General features: G+C 42.0%; 1 protein-coding gene across 3 annotated transcripts in view; it reads right to left on the bottom strand.

Moving 5' to 3' along the window:
- The window catches only part of ppp4r1 (protein phosphatase 4 regulatory subunit 1), a 59152-nt gene extending 42332 nt beyond the window's left edge, over positions 1–16820 (bottom strand). The window contains exons 1-4 of one of the 3 annotated variants that reach the window (XM_033019825.1): positions 16740–16820; positions 16411–16455; positions 9415–9547; positions 2460–2566 (exon numbers count right to left, since the gene is read on the bottom strand). In XM_033019825.1, coding sequence (XP_032875716.1) covers positions 2460–2566; positions 9415–9547; positions 16411–16455; positions 16740–16746 — 292 coding nt within the window. In that variant the 5' untranslated portion in view covers positions 16747–16820. Of the gene's footprint in view, positions 1–2459; positions 2567–9414; positions 9548–16332; positions 16369–16410; positions 16456–16739 lie in introns of those variants that run through there. The other 2 variants (XM_033019826.1, XM_033019827.1) reach the window with 2 other exon arrangements.
- Between the last annotated feature and the right edge of the window lie 377 nt (positions 16821–17197).

Below are 17197 nucleotides of genomic sequence, written 5' to 3'. Positions count from 1 at the left end.
CAACTGTGCCGCCCACTGTTTTTCAATACTATCAAACAGTTCAAAATATTTTGGCAAGTGGAAAACTTTCATCTTTATGTCGTCTCTCCTGATTATACTATTTTCTTATTTACATATTTGGAGTTTTTATGACATTCCTCTCCTTTATGGGCTAATGGTAAAATCTAAGCTTCAACCATTAGAGCAGAGAAAATAGCACCCTAGCAACAGTCACAAAATCATTGTCATTTGCCTATTCAAATTCGCTTCAATTCCTGGAATGGGTTTAAACAAAACGTGTTGTAAATTCTGTTTGTAGGTTACAGTAACTAGGAATGAAATTTTATACTGACAATGGGTTGCATCAGTCATCACTAATAATGGGCAATAAATTAATATGCAGGACAAGTGATTTACCAGCGCTAAGCATATTACATTTGCCAAAGGAAACCCTGGTTAATAACAGAACGTTATAATTTGTTGCTGGGCATAACTTGTATAGCATTCTGTCACACTTTGAAATGAATGAACTGCAGTCTGAAATATCCCAAATAACTGCTTTATCAGTGCTTGAACATCAAAAAACTCCAAAAGATTGCCTTTTGAACAAACATATAACAAATCAGAGTAAATTAGTTTCAATCTTCAGTGTATTATATTTCACTTCCTAATTTTGGGGAACTGCGGATGGGGCAAAGGAAATACACACTTTTAGATGCTTCCGAGGTTAATTTGGTGCAAATGCATTAATCTACTCCATTAATATACCCTTCAGCAGACCAGGGCTCCAATTCTTACACTCCCTCTGCACACTAGAACCCTGATTTCCCCAAGAAAAATACCAGGTTCACCGGCAACATCTTAATACCATGCAACATCTATTGTGTTGAATTACACCATCCACTAGTCTGGAAAATCTACCAATCTGGCACTAAGGCCAGAGTGCGCCCGGTTAAATATGTTTTTGTGTATTCACTGTAGCCACAAATGTTAAACACAATATAGAGCATAGTATGTCTGGTGTTGTGCTCAAATTCATAAATTTAGTTCCATTTAGTCATAGAGTCATACAGCATGGAAACAGGCCCTTTGGCCCAACTTGCCCACGCCAACCAATATGCCCCATCTACTCCACTGCCGCCTGTCTGCGTTTAGCCCATCTATACTATTACTAAAACTCTCATCTTGACCACTTCCGTTTAAAAAAAAAATTTTTTTTAATTTGCAAAACCAGTACCCTTTATCGATAGGATTTTTTTCGCCATCTTACTCACCGTTCTTCTCTACTCCAACCCACCAAGTTTTTTTCCGATCGGTGGAATTATACAAAAGTTATGAAGGTTTAAAAAATTGTGAGATCGCGAGACTAATCGCAGATTGGTCTTCTCGCCTGTCAGTCACCATGAAGGTAACGTCCCTTCCGGCACCCGCTGGAGAATAACGCCCCGGAGGCGGGACAGAGTCCGCAAGAAGTGCTGATTGAGTCCGCAAGAGGGGAGTCGGAAAAGCCGGCTGTGTGCAGTCGGGTAAGCCGGCTGCGTGGAGTCGGGGAAGCCGCTGTGTGGCGTCTGGAGGTGCTATGTGGGGTCGGGAGGTGCTGTGTGGTGCCACGGCCAGTGGCCGCTGAGTGGAGTCCATCCACCCCCCTTGCCCCCACACCCCCCTCCCCCCACACACCCCTCCCCCCCACGGACCCCTCCTACCCCCTTCCCCCCACCCTCCCACACCTACCCCCCTTCACACACCCCAACCCCCACACCACCCCCCCACCAAACCCCCCCCACACCCCCCTCACACCACCTCAACCCGCACCACCACCCCACCCCCACACCACCCACCCCTAACCACATCACCCCAACCCCACCCCACCCCCCCCCACACCCCACCCCCCGCCAACCACACCCCACCCCCCTCACACCACCCCACCCCCCCGCACCCCCACCCCCCACGCCGCACCCCACCCGCCGCACCCCACCCCACCCGCCGCACACCACCCCACCCGCCGCACACCACCCCACCACCCCACCACCCCCTATAGCTCAGACACTCGAGTCCTGGCAACATCCTCGCAAACTTCTCTGCACCATTTCCAGTTTGACGGCATCTTTCCTACAACATGGTGCCAAAAACTGAACACAATACTTGAAATGCAACCTCACCAACGTCTTATATAACTGCAACATAACCTCTCAACTTCTATATTCAATACTCTGACTGATGAAGGCTCATGTTTTGAAAGACTTTTTGGCCATCCTATCTACCTGTGGTAAGGAATTCTGAAAGCAGAATACCTCCATATAGAATCCTTAATTACTCCTGATAGGGAATGTATTTATGGACAGCAAGGTGAGTAAACTTGGTTATGCCAAGAAATCAATACAGGTGAATCAAAAGATATAAACACAGCAGTTAAGATAAACTCTCTCTATTCCTTATTAAGCACTGCACCACATTATGGATTGGTTATAGAAACTGATTACCTGGATCTTCTGCTAGTTTACTTATTCTCTCGAGCACTGCGAGGCAGTCTTTTTCATCGTCGCTGACTGCCCGCAGCGTATCCAGCAAACCTCTTGCTACCATTTGTCTGTTAAAGGAAAAAAAAAAAAAAAACTCAAAACACTTCAACATTTCACCAGAAGCCCTTGATAAACAAAGTTATTCTTAATATTAAACATGCTATTTAATCAATAAGATAATTTCCCAACCTTCTATACCACAAACAAGCATGCACAGACTTGGGTGCGGTAAAATAATCTATTTTGATGCTCTGCTTCAAAATGAACCAAAAAAAGTTGTTCATCAACTGATACTAGTAGTATTTCATTGCAAAGTAATACATTTCACAGAATCCTGGTCACATTAAAAAGCATCAGTTTTGCTCATAGGCCAGGTACTTGGAACATAAACTATTACCTTTCAATAAGTTACAACACTTAGTGACGACATGCTATGCTCCATAGTAGAGAACAGCACACAGCGGCCTAGGCCTACATCAAGTAGGTATCTCAAATGCACTAATACAGGGACATTTTGATACTATCTATTTGGGTTATGAAAACATTCCCATAATGATTGTTACATGCCATCCCATATCTCCCAGCAGTTAAACTTGCAGGTAGGAATTGCAGATGCTGGTTAATACTGAAGCAGACACAAAGAGTGGGTGTAACTCAGTGGATCAGGCAACATCTCTAAAGAAAACGGAATGGTGTGGCTTTGAGTTGGAACTCTTCTTCAGACTGAAGAGAGCAGAAGGCTAAATGCAGATCTGTACCACGCCTTTGTACCACTATGTTAGATTACACAAACATCAAGGTTTAAAGGCTTAGACTGGAAATGAAAATAACTCCAATATTTCTTAGGTTTATTCACTCTACTTTAGCTGCTATCTGTTAGCCATTGCACTAATACTGAGTCAGTTGTACTTCCAAAGATATATAGGGTAAAAGACAAAGTGGAACTGCTTTTCAGCAAGGAAAACTGCAGGTCAGTAACACTGCTTCCCAGTACACACTGACAAGCTCATACAATAGGATTAATGATCAGTTGGAAAAGCAGGGACTAATCAGATAGGCAACATGGCTTTGACATGGGGAGATACTGTATGATCAATTTAATCGACTAGTTTGAAAAGTTGTATTTATGAGGGCAGTACAGGAGATAGGGTTTACATGGACTTCAGTAAAGCCTTCAACTCGTTCCCACATGGTAGGCAGCAAAGATACTACAGCGGAGCAAGATAGTCCACTCGACGAAAAAGCCGTAGTAGGTCATGCGTAAATCTTTAGCGCCATTTCCATAACCGGCTTCCGTCTCCGCTCTAGTATCTTTGCTTTGGTCATGGCGTCTTCATATTGCTATTATTTTACCAAATACCACACAAAAAAAAATTTTCCTCAGGTGCAGGTGATCATTTTGATATTCCCGCCTAGTCTTCCTTATTAACTTTGAACATACAAAATATTGCCATTAGGAAGGAGCTCCAGAAAACCCTGCGCCCATGCAAGCCATCACTGACAGCATTTAAGTGTCTAAATGAACACTTGAATCGCCATGGCATAGAAAGCAATGGGCCAACTGCTGGAAGATGGGTCTATTCTCATGGATGTGGTGGGCCAAATGGCCCATTTCCATACGGTACAAGCCTAAAGTCATAGGAGCTCCTTTAAAATTAATAATAAGTTATATAATGATTAAACACTGGAGAAATCAACACCAAGAACAATGTTGTTAATGTTTTTATAAACTGGGTGTTCAATACAGTGCTATTCTAACCGCACAAGTAATCTGCGCAGGACTCGCAGCTTTCTGTAGACCTGGTGAAATAGCTGAAGTTCCCACAGCATATTGCCACAACCACCCGAGGCCAGACATCCTCCTGGTCTCAGAGGCAACCAAAAACATTGTCTTGTTGGAACTGACTGTGCCGTGGGAAGCTCGCCTGGAGGAGGTCCACGAGGGGAAGATGACCAAGTATGAAGAGCTGGTCATAGACTGCCACAAGCAGGGCTGGAAGGCAAGGTGTATGCCCATCGAGGTTGGCTGCAGAGGTTTTGCAGTGCAATCGCTCTACAAAGCCTTGAGTGCACTGGGCATCAACAAAATGGAGAGGAGAAGAGCCAACAAGAACACCACAGAGGCAGTGGAGAAATCCTCAAGATGGCTCTGGATCAGGAGACTAGGTCCAAGGGGAGGAACGAATGTCACCTGAACACAAGTCGTGGTCTGATCAACCAATAGATGTATTTTTATCAATGTTAAATATCAGGGTTGGTGGCAAGTTGCCATGTTTGCTCTTAACTATTGCACTTTCTGGATAGAGCAGATTTGATCATTGGCAGCAAACATCTGCACTGTGATGGGAAGTCCTGTGACATGCGTCTAAAAAGGAGTGTAATCAGAACAAGCCCATCCACAAGAAAAACTTCTACAAAACTTTGAATTTTTTTGAATGTTTCCGCTATTCAAACCACTTAAACCGATAAAATTATTAACATTTCCACAACTTAAACAACCTCCCCTTACTTTATCAATTAGAGAAACTCAAACATGATACATTAGTCCCTTGTATCTGTTCCTCTCCATTGAAGAGAATAAACTATGTTCCTGCACCTGGTTCAATATGTCAAGGGTTACATGGGCAGACTGTCCATTTAATGCTGGACAATTGCTGGAAATTCTTACTATTGCATTGGATGCCATAAAATCAACAGCCAGAGATGAATCAGAAAATCAGCAATGACTTGCAGTCAGAGGTTTCGGATCTCAGCATTCACAAACACACACATATACACAGACATTCTGAACTTGCTGGCAGTCAGTGTGAAATGACAGCAGTTCCAAGCAGACTTGACAACATTTCATTGCAAAGTCAATTCAAAAGAACCCTGCCGACCAATTTTTGCTTGCGGAAAAATTTTCAGTATATTGAAAAATTTTCCTCGACCAAACTGAGGCTGCGAGTATGCGGGAACTTCTCTCGAGCATGAAGGAGAGTTACAGTGACCTCCGTTTCAACCAAAATACAAGAGTCTGAGCAGTAAAATAATTTGCTTCAAAAATGAAAATGGAATTATAGACAATGGCCAACTGGTGCAGGAGTAGGTCATTCGGCCCTTTGTGCCAGCACCGGCAAAATAATTGGGATACATAAATAATTTGACTCCATATGGCTCTCGAGTCATGTGATTGGGGAGTTGAATTACATTAAAGAGAATGAAGAACAGAACCTTGGCTAAAACTCCAATGCAGTACAGTGTGAGTGTTAAATGGCGTTTTCTGGGTGAATCATTAAATCATTGGCCCTTTTGCCGTCTCAAGTGGACACAAAATATCACATGGCACCATTTCTAAGAACAGCTCTCCCCAGCGACTATTGCCAGAAATAGTACAGATTATCAATTCAATATCGGATTGCTGCTATAGTGAAATCTTGCTCGGTAAAATCTGGTTGCCATGTTTCCTATGTAGTATTTACACTTGAAAGAATACTTCAATGATGACCAAGTACTTGGGGATGTCATGAAAAACCTTGGATCCAAAATTGACACAGCTGCAGGAAATAAATGGCAATGTTTGATGAGTATTTTTGTGACTAGTTTATTACCAGAAGAGCTCCTGGGGGAAATGTTCTCAGATACATGCTTTTTGTAATTTATAATTTATGCAAGCCCATTCACGTGTCTTATTTCATGTTGTACTGCCATGCTTGTTCATTTAAGGTTACGTTTGTTTATTTTCCGCATCTCAGAATCAAGGACACCTGTGATTTTGTAATTTCCGAATTAATTCAAAGCCAATGCAAGACAAGTTGCCCAACATAGTGATCAGGTGATAGACATAAAGTGCTGGAGAAGTCGTCAGTCTGAAGAAGGGTCCCGACCCGAAACGTCACCCATCCTTTTTGCTCCAGAGATCCTGCCTGACCCGCTGAGTTACTCTAGCACTTTGGGTCTACCTTTGGTATAAACCAGCATCTGCAGTTCTTTGTTTCTACAGAATGACCAGGTGGACAGATTATGAGAATTTGTGCTCCTTTGTCTGTTTATGCACGTCTTCTGCGCTCAAATTCTCATTACTTTCCCAACTTTGGGCGAGGGATTCCCAAGCGGCAAGAGATGCTGCATTTTATTACAGGAAGGCTTTGAGCAGATCAATGAATCATTCCGAATGCTATTTCCTTCCCCAATTTTATTTTGTAACAACGTTACTTCACTGCATTTGGAAAATATATTTTGCAATCTGCACCCAATGTTGCTATTATATGCAGAAAATAGCATGACTATTTCAATCAAGTGTTGCGTTGCAATTTGGTAGCACGTGGAAAGGAGTCAGTATATTCACCCACAACTGGCAGTGGTGGATCCATTGCTATTGGTGTCACAGACAGAGTAAGTGCTCAGCTCACTGAAAATCTAACCTGATTTTCTAAAACTCCAAAAGATCATTAGGTGAAAACTCAAATTACAATGTTAACATCTAGTCAAATTAATGAATGCTTGTATTTGTACTGCAGGCAATGAAGAAAGCTGATGGCATGTTGGCCTTCATAACGAGAGGATTTGAGTATAGGAGTAAAGAGGTCGTTCTGCAGTTGTACAGGGCCCTGGTGAGACCACATCTGGAGTATTGTGTGCAGTTTTGGTCTCCTAATTTGAGGAAGGACATCCTTGCTATTGAGGCAGTGCAGTGTAGGTTCACGAGGTTAATCCCCAGGATGGCTTGACTGTCATATGAGGAAAGATTGGAAAGACTGGGCTTGTATTCACTGGAATTTAGAAAGATGAGGGGGGATCTTATAGATACATATAAAATTATAAAAGGACTGGTCAAGTTAGATGCAGGAAAAATGTTCCCAATGTTGGTGGAGTCCAGAACCAGGGGCCACAGTCTAAGAATAAAGGGGAGGCCATTTAAAATTGAGATGAGAAAAAAAAGTTTTCACCCAGAGTTGTGCATTTGTGGAATTCTTGCCACAGATGGCAGTGGAAGCCAATTTACTGGTTGCATTTCAAAGAGAGTTAGATAGAGCTCTTGGGGCTAGCTAATCAAGGGGTATGGGGAGAAGGCAGGCAAGGATTACTGATTGTGGATGATCATCCATGATCATAATGAATGGCGGCGCTGGCTCGAAGGGCTGAATGGCCGCCTCCTGCACCTATTTTCTAAGTTTCTATGTCTCAGAAATATGCTTCTACATACAAGTGCCGAGGAGTCTACAATAACAGGAGCTGGCAGGAACTTTGCCAGGATTTACCAGGATCCTTCTGTACATTGAACTCCATGTCAGGGCACGTCATAAAGGCTGCCCCTGCATGGGCCTTTCCAACTTTTTACATAGGTTTCTGAATTCTATCACTCCAAATGATATTGTTACCCTTCATGATTTTGAAAATGTGAAACAAGACTTCAGAAATCTTCAGTAGTGGCACCAACATGCTAACAACAAAGAAAAAGAACAAGCATTTTTCACTGCATTTTGGAAGAGGGGCTCCTGGGTGCTTTCTGCATGCAGGCTTATATTTTCCCTAAGATAATTGCACACACATACTTAACTCAAACACATCACATACATACAAAGTCAGAAGCCAAGTGTTGATTGACAAGAGCAAAGGTTCAAATATTTTCACTTCACCTCAGCTCCTAGACTCTCCGCTACTGTGATAAGCATTCTGGTATTGATTAGCGATCAAAAACCTTTAAATAATAATGCAGTCTTCATAAATTTTTATTATTCCTGTTAGATTCTCTTCTTCACTGAAGAGCAATGGTGAGCCAAATTATCAATGGGGTTGAGAGGAAAGAATAGAGCCTCAATGACAAATTCAGCAATGCCAGTTACCGATTCACTTAACTGGAGGACTACAATGAACTACAATAAACTGCATTCACAGTCCTTCCACGGTTGTTAAATTAGCACCTACTATAGACTAGTTTCTAATGCAATTCTTTTTCACAAAAAGGATTGTGACAAATCAGTATAGAAATGCAATTCGCCATAAGATGCTGGGAAATGTATCTAAACATAATCAAAGAAGTGAACCACAATTAACCCTGCTACTCTCCCAAATGGAGTTAATCGATGTAGACTCCATTTCTAAGAACAATCCCCACTGTAGGCTCTACGTTACAATCAAGGCATGCTTCATAACTGGCAATGAACCCATCTTTCCTCAATGCTCACTCGTCTCAAGTATATTTCCCAACAGGGATTTGTAGTACAAAGTAGACAATTGCTCTTCCCTAAAGAAATGTCAAACCCAATCAAAAAACCCCACAACTGCAGAAGTCAAATGCAATTAACACAACACAGACCAGAACTTAAAGCTCGAGAAAAGAGATTGCAGATGCTGGAATCTAAAGCAGAAAAAAAACTACTACTGAAGGAACTCAGCAGGCAAGTAGTATCTTTGGAGAGGGGAAAAGGAATTATCGATATTTCGGGTTGAGACCGCACATTTGAGAACTTAAATATGCCTTCTTATAATTACTCAGTACCACCCATGCAGTTACCCATTTGATAAATGCATAATGTAAAATAGAAACAGTGCTTATGTTTATGGTTTGGCAACAAAGAGTATATCAGATGTTATGGTAATAGATCATGTGCAATAAACTATTTATGAAAAATATTATATTTGGGAGTTTTAAATACAAGTACTTTATAAGTAGGCTTTATCTTAACCATGCAATACCCAAATAATACTGTACCCCCTATTCCCCACAAAAGCCCCCAAATAAGGATTAATTTTATAGCCCTTATGGATGTTAAATTAACTCTAACAAAGCCATCTAACATGATTCGGAATTTTGGGGTATAAAATTTACTTATTGAAACAGAAATATTAATTTACAGAAGATTAAAATAGATATTAAAATAGAGGATAAATAGTTCCGAGATTTTCTGCATAAATGCACTTCTCCACATCATACCTGTTAAATGTGTTCTCACTAGCAATGTACTTATCCAGTCGGCCCAACGGTGTTAGCATCTCGTCTTGAGAGACAAAATCCAAGGCTGAAGGTATAAGGACATCAGACTCTGAGCTGTAGTCATCCACACCAACTGGCAGAGACATCAGAAATGTTATTTGCAATTGCAACCTGTTTAATTTGTAAATTTGAATGATTCCTTATATACAGTGCTGATAAACAGGAAAATCTACATTGTTATAAACCACCTGCCTATTCACAGTAGATACAGAAACTCAAGGGGCTATTCTGTAAAGCAGTGTTAGCTTCTATCACTTCTCCACCTTGATAAACTCAACGTAAATGTGGAGACACACATGACTGCATATGTTGGAAACTGGAGCAAAAAATAAATTGCTGGTGGAAATCAACAGGTTGAGTCGGGAGGAAGGAACTATTGACGTTTCAAGACCCTGCATTAGGACTGATGGTAGAGAGGGAGGATAGCCAGTATAAAGAGAGTGTGAGGTGACAGGTGGTTCAATGGTGCTTTTATTGTCACGTGAAATCATTTTAGTTTTGTTTAGAGATACAGCACATAAACAGAACCTTCGGCCCACCGAGTCCGCGCCAACTAGTTTGTTTTACGCTCGTTTAAAATAACTTCAATGATTTCATGAAGCCATTTATATAATCGGCTTGATTACAGAGGAATTTGAAGGCTCACTCAAAGGTTCAGTAAGCTTGTTCCAAGACTCAATAAATAATCTAAATAGAAAGATACTTCCAGAAAGAAAAGCAGAGACTACACACTCGCCTTCACTGAGGGATGGTGGTGGAGAGAGTCAACAGCTTCAGAATTTTGGGCACATATATCTGAAGATCTGTCCTGGGCCAAGTTCATTAATGCAATCACAAAGCAAGGTCACTAACGCCTCTACCTCCTTCAAAAGTTTGAGGATATTCAGCATATCATCGAACATGCTAGAGAACGTCTACGAGTGCAAGGTGGAAAGAATACTGACTGGTTGCACAAGGGCCTAGCTCGGAAACTCAAACATTCAACAGCAAAGGAGTTTGCATAACGTGGGGGACGTTGCCTGATCCTTCATGGATACTGACCTCCCCACCATCGAAGAGATCTACAGGTAGCAGTGCCTCAAAAAGGCAGCTAATATCGAAGACATACAGTCAATACTTTCTTCGCACTGCTACCATCGGGATGTTGTTACAGGAGCCCAAGGACCTTTAGCCCCAGGATCAAGACAGCTTCTTCCAATCAACCATCAGGTTCTTGAACCATCTGCACAAGCCTAACAACAACCCTTCGAACCACTATGGACTTTCCAAGACTATAGTTACTCTATTATACTTTGGCCTTTGAACCATGATCCAGTTTACTTAGAGTAACTGATAATGTATCGTATTGTTTGGTGTTATTATCTAATGTGGCTTTAAAGCTGTAGCAAGTGAGAATTTCATTATTCCAGTTCACATCCATTGCAACTGCAATAACCTGATTACTATCCAGTAACTGGATGGGTGCCAGGTTAAGAGTAGGATGAGGCAATACTTCATGTTAAACAGCTTGCCAACATTAATCATACATGACCTTGAAGAGTCTGAGAGAATGCCAAAGGTCTGAAAAAAAGGGTGTGAAATTCCTGTCTCAGCCAAGGTAGAGAGGGATCGGATTTTCAGTTTAGATAAGTTGGCTAAGGAGCTGCAGACCTAACTTTTATCTCATTCAAATTTCTATTGGATTGTCAAGAATGTTGCCTTCAACATTGAATAGAGGGGATAATAGGTATAAGAGCAATTCTACCCCTTATGCCTGGAGATCGGATAACAATTCCGATAAGAAAACTTTCACGTTATATCAATAACTTGCAAGCAATTTATGTCAAATCATCCCAGAACAAACCATAAAACTTTCTACAGGTAACCTCTCTCCAACTACATTGCAGAACAAAAATCTCCCTGGCAGCAAAGCCGTCAGTTTATTAGTAGATCCAAGCAACAAAAAGTCATCTGACAAATGCCCCATGTACATATATGTATAATATGGAAATTCAGTTTTAATTATCCCATACCTGCAATCATTCTTATCCTGGAACCAATTGGTTGCTAAGATCTACATTAAGAACCTGCTACTAATTCAGCAGAGCAATGAGCAATATTGATATATCAATATCAATATTGATATAGAGGGACGATAATCAGAGCCAGCTGGATGCATAATAGAATTCAATTGGTTTTCTCTATTGACTCAAACATGTAGGAAATGCCCATGATCCGTAGAAAAACAGCATTGGAATTTCAATGTCTCCTACATTCTTCATCATCGAATGTGTAGTGCCTTCAGGAAGAGTTAAAAGACACAAAAGACATAAAGAAAGCAAACTCATAAAAGACAAAGAAAGCATATATTTCAAGAGGGCCTGTATACAAAAACTGGGATATAACGCTGAGGCTCAATAAGGGGCTGGTAAGGCCGCATTTGGAATATTGTGAGCAATTTTAGGCACCAATTGAGGAAGGATGTGCTGGCTCTAGAGAGGGTCCAAAGGAGGTTTACAAGAATGATCCTAGGAATGAGTACTTCTACTCAGGGGCTGTAGAAAGCATCTTGTCCGGCAACATCACAATCTGGTTTGGGAACTGCTCTGCCCAGGACAAGAAGGCTCTGCAGAGCGTAGTGCGTTCGGCCGAACGCACTATGGGAACTACACTCGCCCCCCTGAAGGAACTATACATCAGAAGGTGCAGATCCAGAGGCAGCAACATTATGGGGCCCCTTCAACCCCAGCAACGGACTGTTCCAGCTGCTACAGTCAGGCAAATGCCTCCACTGTCATGCTGTGAAAACAGAGAGGATGAGATGGAGTTTCTTACCACAGACCATTAGGACCGTAAACTCTTATCTCACCAGGGACTAATTTACTGTACCAATTTACTGTTGTGTTTTGTCTTTTCAAGATTGCTGGGGGTTTTTCCTAATATGTAAATACTAATTCTGTTCTATCTGTTCTGTCGTTTTTTGCACAATCCGCATTCATTTCACTGCACATCTTGTATGTGCATTTGACAAATAAACTTGACTTGACTTGAGTAGGTTAACTTATGATGAGCGTTTGTCAGCACTGGGCCTGTACTCGCTGGAGGGGGGACCTCATTGAAACATACAGAATAGTGAAAGGCTTGGATAAAGTGGATGTGGAGAGGATGTTTCCACTAGTGGGAATCTCGGACTAGAGGTCATAGCCTCAGAATTAAAGGACATTGTTTTAATCAGAGAGTGGTGTATCTTTGGAATTCTTTGCCACAGAGGCTGTGGATATTTTTAAGGCAGAGATAGATTCTTGATTAGTACAGGTGCCAGAGGTTATGTAGAGAAGGTAGGAGAATGGGGTTCGGAGGGAGATAGATCAGCCATGACTGAATGGCAGAGTAAACTTGATGAGCCGAATGGTATAATTCTTCTATCACATAACCTTATGAGCAAATGCTACAATCTTAAAACTGCACCCTAAAATGTTACAATAGATCCCGATTGATCATCAAAATGGCTGGCTTTTTCACTTTTAAGTGAAGCCAACAATTAAAAATGCTCTCTTGAATATTTTCCCAATCTGTTTTTGTACCCCTTTTTTCTCCAAATGTCCACTAAAATGTAGAAGATTTTAATTTTTAAATAAGTTGTTATCATGCCATTGTAGTTGCTGACTACATCATCCCAAGATATTTCAAAATGACTTTATTACAGCAATGGGTGGCTTGGAAAGTTAATTGCCAATAGGAAATGCTTGAATTGCAATTATGATGAAAGCCGTTCATGGATTTAAATCCAGTTTGTCCATGTCATTCCTAAAACTATATCACAATCATTAATGAGAACTCAAGTTGGGACTAAATGCACAATTGAGAGACAACAGTCTACACATCTACTGTCAAGAGAAATCTGTCCATGCAATGAAGCAATTTTACTTGTGCTGATCTGTATTTTACACCATGTCCATCTCATATATCAAAACTGAAACGTTTCAGGTATTCATGCAAAAAACTTGCTTTCACATAGATCTAGAGACACAGAAATTGCCAGACTACAAATACTAGGTTCACAGAATGATATCCTGAAATTATTCCACAAAGCACATACGCAGTATAACACAAGTCATCCTCCTTTCCCATATCTACCTAGAACGGAGGGATTCTAATATATAGGCAATTTCCTTCATTGCATGCTCCTCTCCCATATATTTCAAATTGATACTCGGTTTAAGAAATTCTATCCATCATCTCTGGTAAACGTTGAAAAACAGGTGAAATATTTCAGGATTCTGCCAATGCCACTTGAAGTGTACAAAACAAGATCGTCAACTATATCCAAGTTATCCACACTTTTGCAATTTACAATGCCTCCCCCAAAATGACCCAGCTGATAACAGGAAATCACCAGTAGAGAAAAATCTGATGCAAATCTGAGGTCCACTGATTCACAAGCTCGAACAACAAAGATTCATTCTACAGCACTTCCACAAGGTTTATAAATATTTAGCAAGCTTTTAAAGTGTTAAAAATGACATATCACCTGTGTTTGTACATTAAATTAAAAAATGCTTCTGTGGATAACATACAAAAATACTCGTTCCATCTACCATCTTTCATGTAACAATCAGGTTGATAGAAAACAAATTAGATAGACCTTGACCATCCTTTGGTCCAACAACTGTATTCCTATACATTTATTTTAACAATTATTAGTTGCTTTAGACATTGGCCACTGAAGATGTACAGATCATGACACCTACGATCTGTGTACTCGCAACACTGGCCTTTGTAAAGCATTAATTATAAATAAATATAGTGCATTCATTCAGAATTCTCTCTCATCATATCCAGTGAATCCTGTTTGCTTTGAGACAGGTTGCTTTTGATGTCTTGTGCTGGCAAATAATAAAATATCAATAATGTGCAGCCAGGATCGGGAACAACAGAGGTCAGGAATGCAAGTAGGCTTGCAGTTGGAGCCAGTATCTGGAATGTGTGGTTGGAGTCAAGGTCTGAATTGGGAACACCAGGGGTCAGGGACGTAGATGGATTTCAGGCTCATTCTGGAATCAGTACTATGTGCCAAGCGCACATTTCAGAGTTAGGGTCAGGATTATGGATGGGTTGAGGTTGTAGCAAAGCAGGAATATAATGCAGGTTGGTAGATTCATGGAGGGACAGGCTGCTGTATACTTTGCACCCTTAATGGTAACATCAGTTGGTCTCACTACATTCATGTTTACTTTATCTGTGTGAATTTTGTTCTAACTCTCTCAAATATCAAGGACTAGTGTATATACATTTTAGACAATCTGATTGATGAAATGTGAAGGACAATCAAAAATCAGTGATCACTAACTAAAAGTGATCACTAACAAATGGTTAATGCACAGATTTCAAATTTCAAAACAAACTGCACTACATTCTTACTCAATTTAAAAAAAAAAGAAAACATTCATTAATCCAATAATACACTAATGTTTTCCTTACAGAGCCAACAATTCATGCTGCCATTTTGACAGCCTATGTCAAATAATTAAAAAAAAACAATTAAAGTGCTCAACTTCCTAAATTTCTTCTGTGAAACTTGTTGGACGTTCAACCACATTGACAACACTTTTGGGCCAAAGAAGGAAGTTTAATTGTGACTAGTTACCTACTGAAAACTGGCAAAGCAGATAAGGATAGGATCAGGCCTGGTATATGATGCAGTTGGACAGCCTGCTGCCACTCACCATCCAAGTCACATATGAAAAATGGGCACTTGGACTAAATATTGGAGGGCACCCGTAGGTTCAACCCAGCATGGAGTCAGACAGCACCTTAAAAATAATCGGAGGGAGGAAAAAAAATCAACTGGATGCCAGTGGTCTGCCAAGTATTTTGATTGCGCAACTCAACGCAGGCATCAAGCTGGGCAAACCCTGCTAAAAAATTACACTCCACCAAACATTTTCAACAGGAAGACAATGTGACAACAGACAACTTCAGCTAACCGATTAGAGAACCATTGCGTTCAATGTGCTGCTACTGACTTTATATTCAAAATGATCCACTTTTAACACAAACCTAAGCTTTTTAACACTTATTTTAAATACATATTTCCTAATTCCTTGTACTTCAGCTCCTCTCCTTCTGCCAACTACATTCCCTTGAAAACAATAAACCCAAACACTTGAAGCATTTTCAAAAAGTGACAACGTCTCGACACGTCTGCCCGCTCGCACTGTGCCTGACAACGTGAATCTTATTCAGCAGGCAACCGGTCGGGTGGTATTTGTTTTTAGGGCGTTTTCGGGTTTATTTTCCGCTCCAGCTGCTGAAGTCAACCCCATTTTTGGCAGTGGGGGTGTGCAGGGGAAGAGCCCGAGACGATGGCGCAGGATAGCCGGGGGAGCGGCCTTCAACATAGAAAGAAAATAGGTGCAGGAGTAGGTAATTCGGCCCTTCGAGCCAGCACCGCCATTCAATATGATCATGGCCGATCATCTAAAATCAGTACCATGATCCTGCTTTTTCCTCCATATCCCTTGATTCAACCAAGGTGAAGGCTCGGCCTCTCGGGCCGGGGGAGGGGGGCTCGGGAGGGGGCAAGGAGCGGCCTTCGGGCCCGAGGAGGGAATGGGTCGACCCATCGGGCCAGGAGGGGAAGGGTCGGGGGCAATGAGCGGCCTTCAGGCCCGGGTAGAGGAGTGGCCGGGGGTCCCTCAGGTCGTGGAGGGCCCCGGGGAGGGGGCAGCCCTCGGGTCAGGGAACGGGAGGGAAGGTGGGGAGTGGAGAGAAGGAGGGGTGGAGAGACAGGGCGGCCCACGGCAAGAAGGGGTCGAGCAAGCAAGGGGTGGGGGAAATAGGAAGGGAAAGGTCGTCCCTCGGCCTTGTGACTCCCACCTGCAGCCCCTGGATCCCAGCACAGGCCAAACCCCGACCCCCGGACGGATCCCGCCCCTGATCTCCAGCCCCACTCACATCCGTCCAGATCCTCCTGCAGCTCCTCCTGCACCAGCGACAAATCTGCAACAAATTGGGTGGAAAACAAAATCATTTCAAAAACCGAGCCCGAAACTAAGAAGAGATTTTAGGAATTTAACAACTCCAGAACATTCCACAACTAAGTTTTTTTTGTCCTCTTAAGAGGTTTTTTTTAAACTTTATTAAAAAAATTACAACATAGAGTTGTAGATTAACAAAATAAAACACAACTGCAATTGTTGCATGCGAGGTGGGGGCGAACGGATGGTTTCTACGGCGGTGTAACGATTAATTAAATAAATAAAGAAGCGCCAGCTCTCCCCTACCCGCCATCTTGCCCCCCTGGTCCTACATTTAAACCCCTCCCCGAGCCCGGCCTCTGCACAACAACGCTCCTATAGCTGAGCTCTGCACAACAACGCTCCTATAGCTGAGCTCTGCTATAGGATCTTTGCTGCACAACAACGCCCGCCCGCCGGCGTCTCCGCCAGGACTCACCGGACAGCGCGCATTGTGCATGACAAATGGTCCTATCTCCTGACGCTGGTAGCATATCAACGCAGACAGAGATAAGACACAAAATGCTGGAGTAACTCAGCGGGATAGGCAGCATCTCTGGAGAGAAGAAATGGATGACATTTCGATTCAAGACTCTTCTTCAGACTCTCCTCAAGGTCACCCATCCCTTCTCTCCAGAGATGCTGCCTGTCTCGCTGAGTTACTCCAGTATTTTGTGTCTATATTCGGTGTAAACCAGCATCTGCAGTTCCTTCCGAAGCATATC

The sequence above is a fragment of the Amblyraja radiata genome, chromosome 4 (assembly GCF_010909765.2).
Source record: "Amblyraja radiata isolate CabotCenter1 chromosome 4, sAmbRad1.1.pri, whole genome shotgun sequence".
NCBI lineage: Eukaryota > Metazoa > Chordata > Chondrichthyes > Rajiformes > Rajidae > Amblyraja > Amblyraja radiata.
The sequence above is the reverse complement of the archived record's forward strand: the minus strand, read 5'-3'. Positions and strand labels throughout refer to the sequence as shown.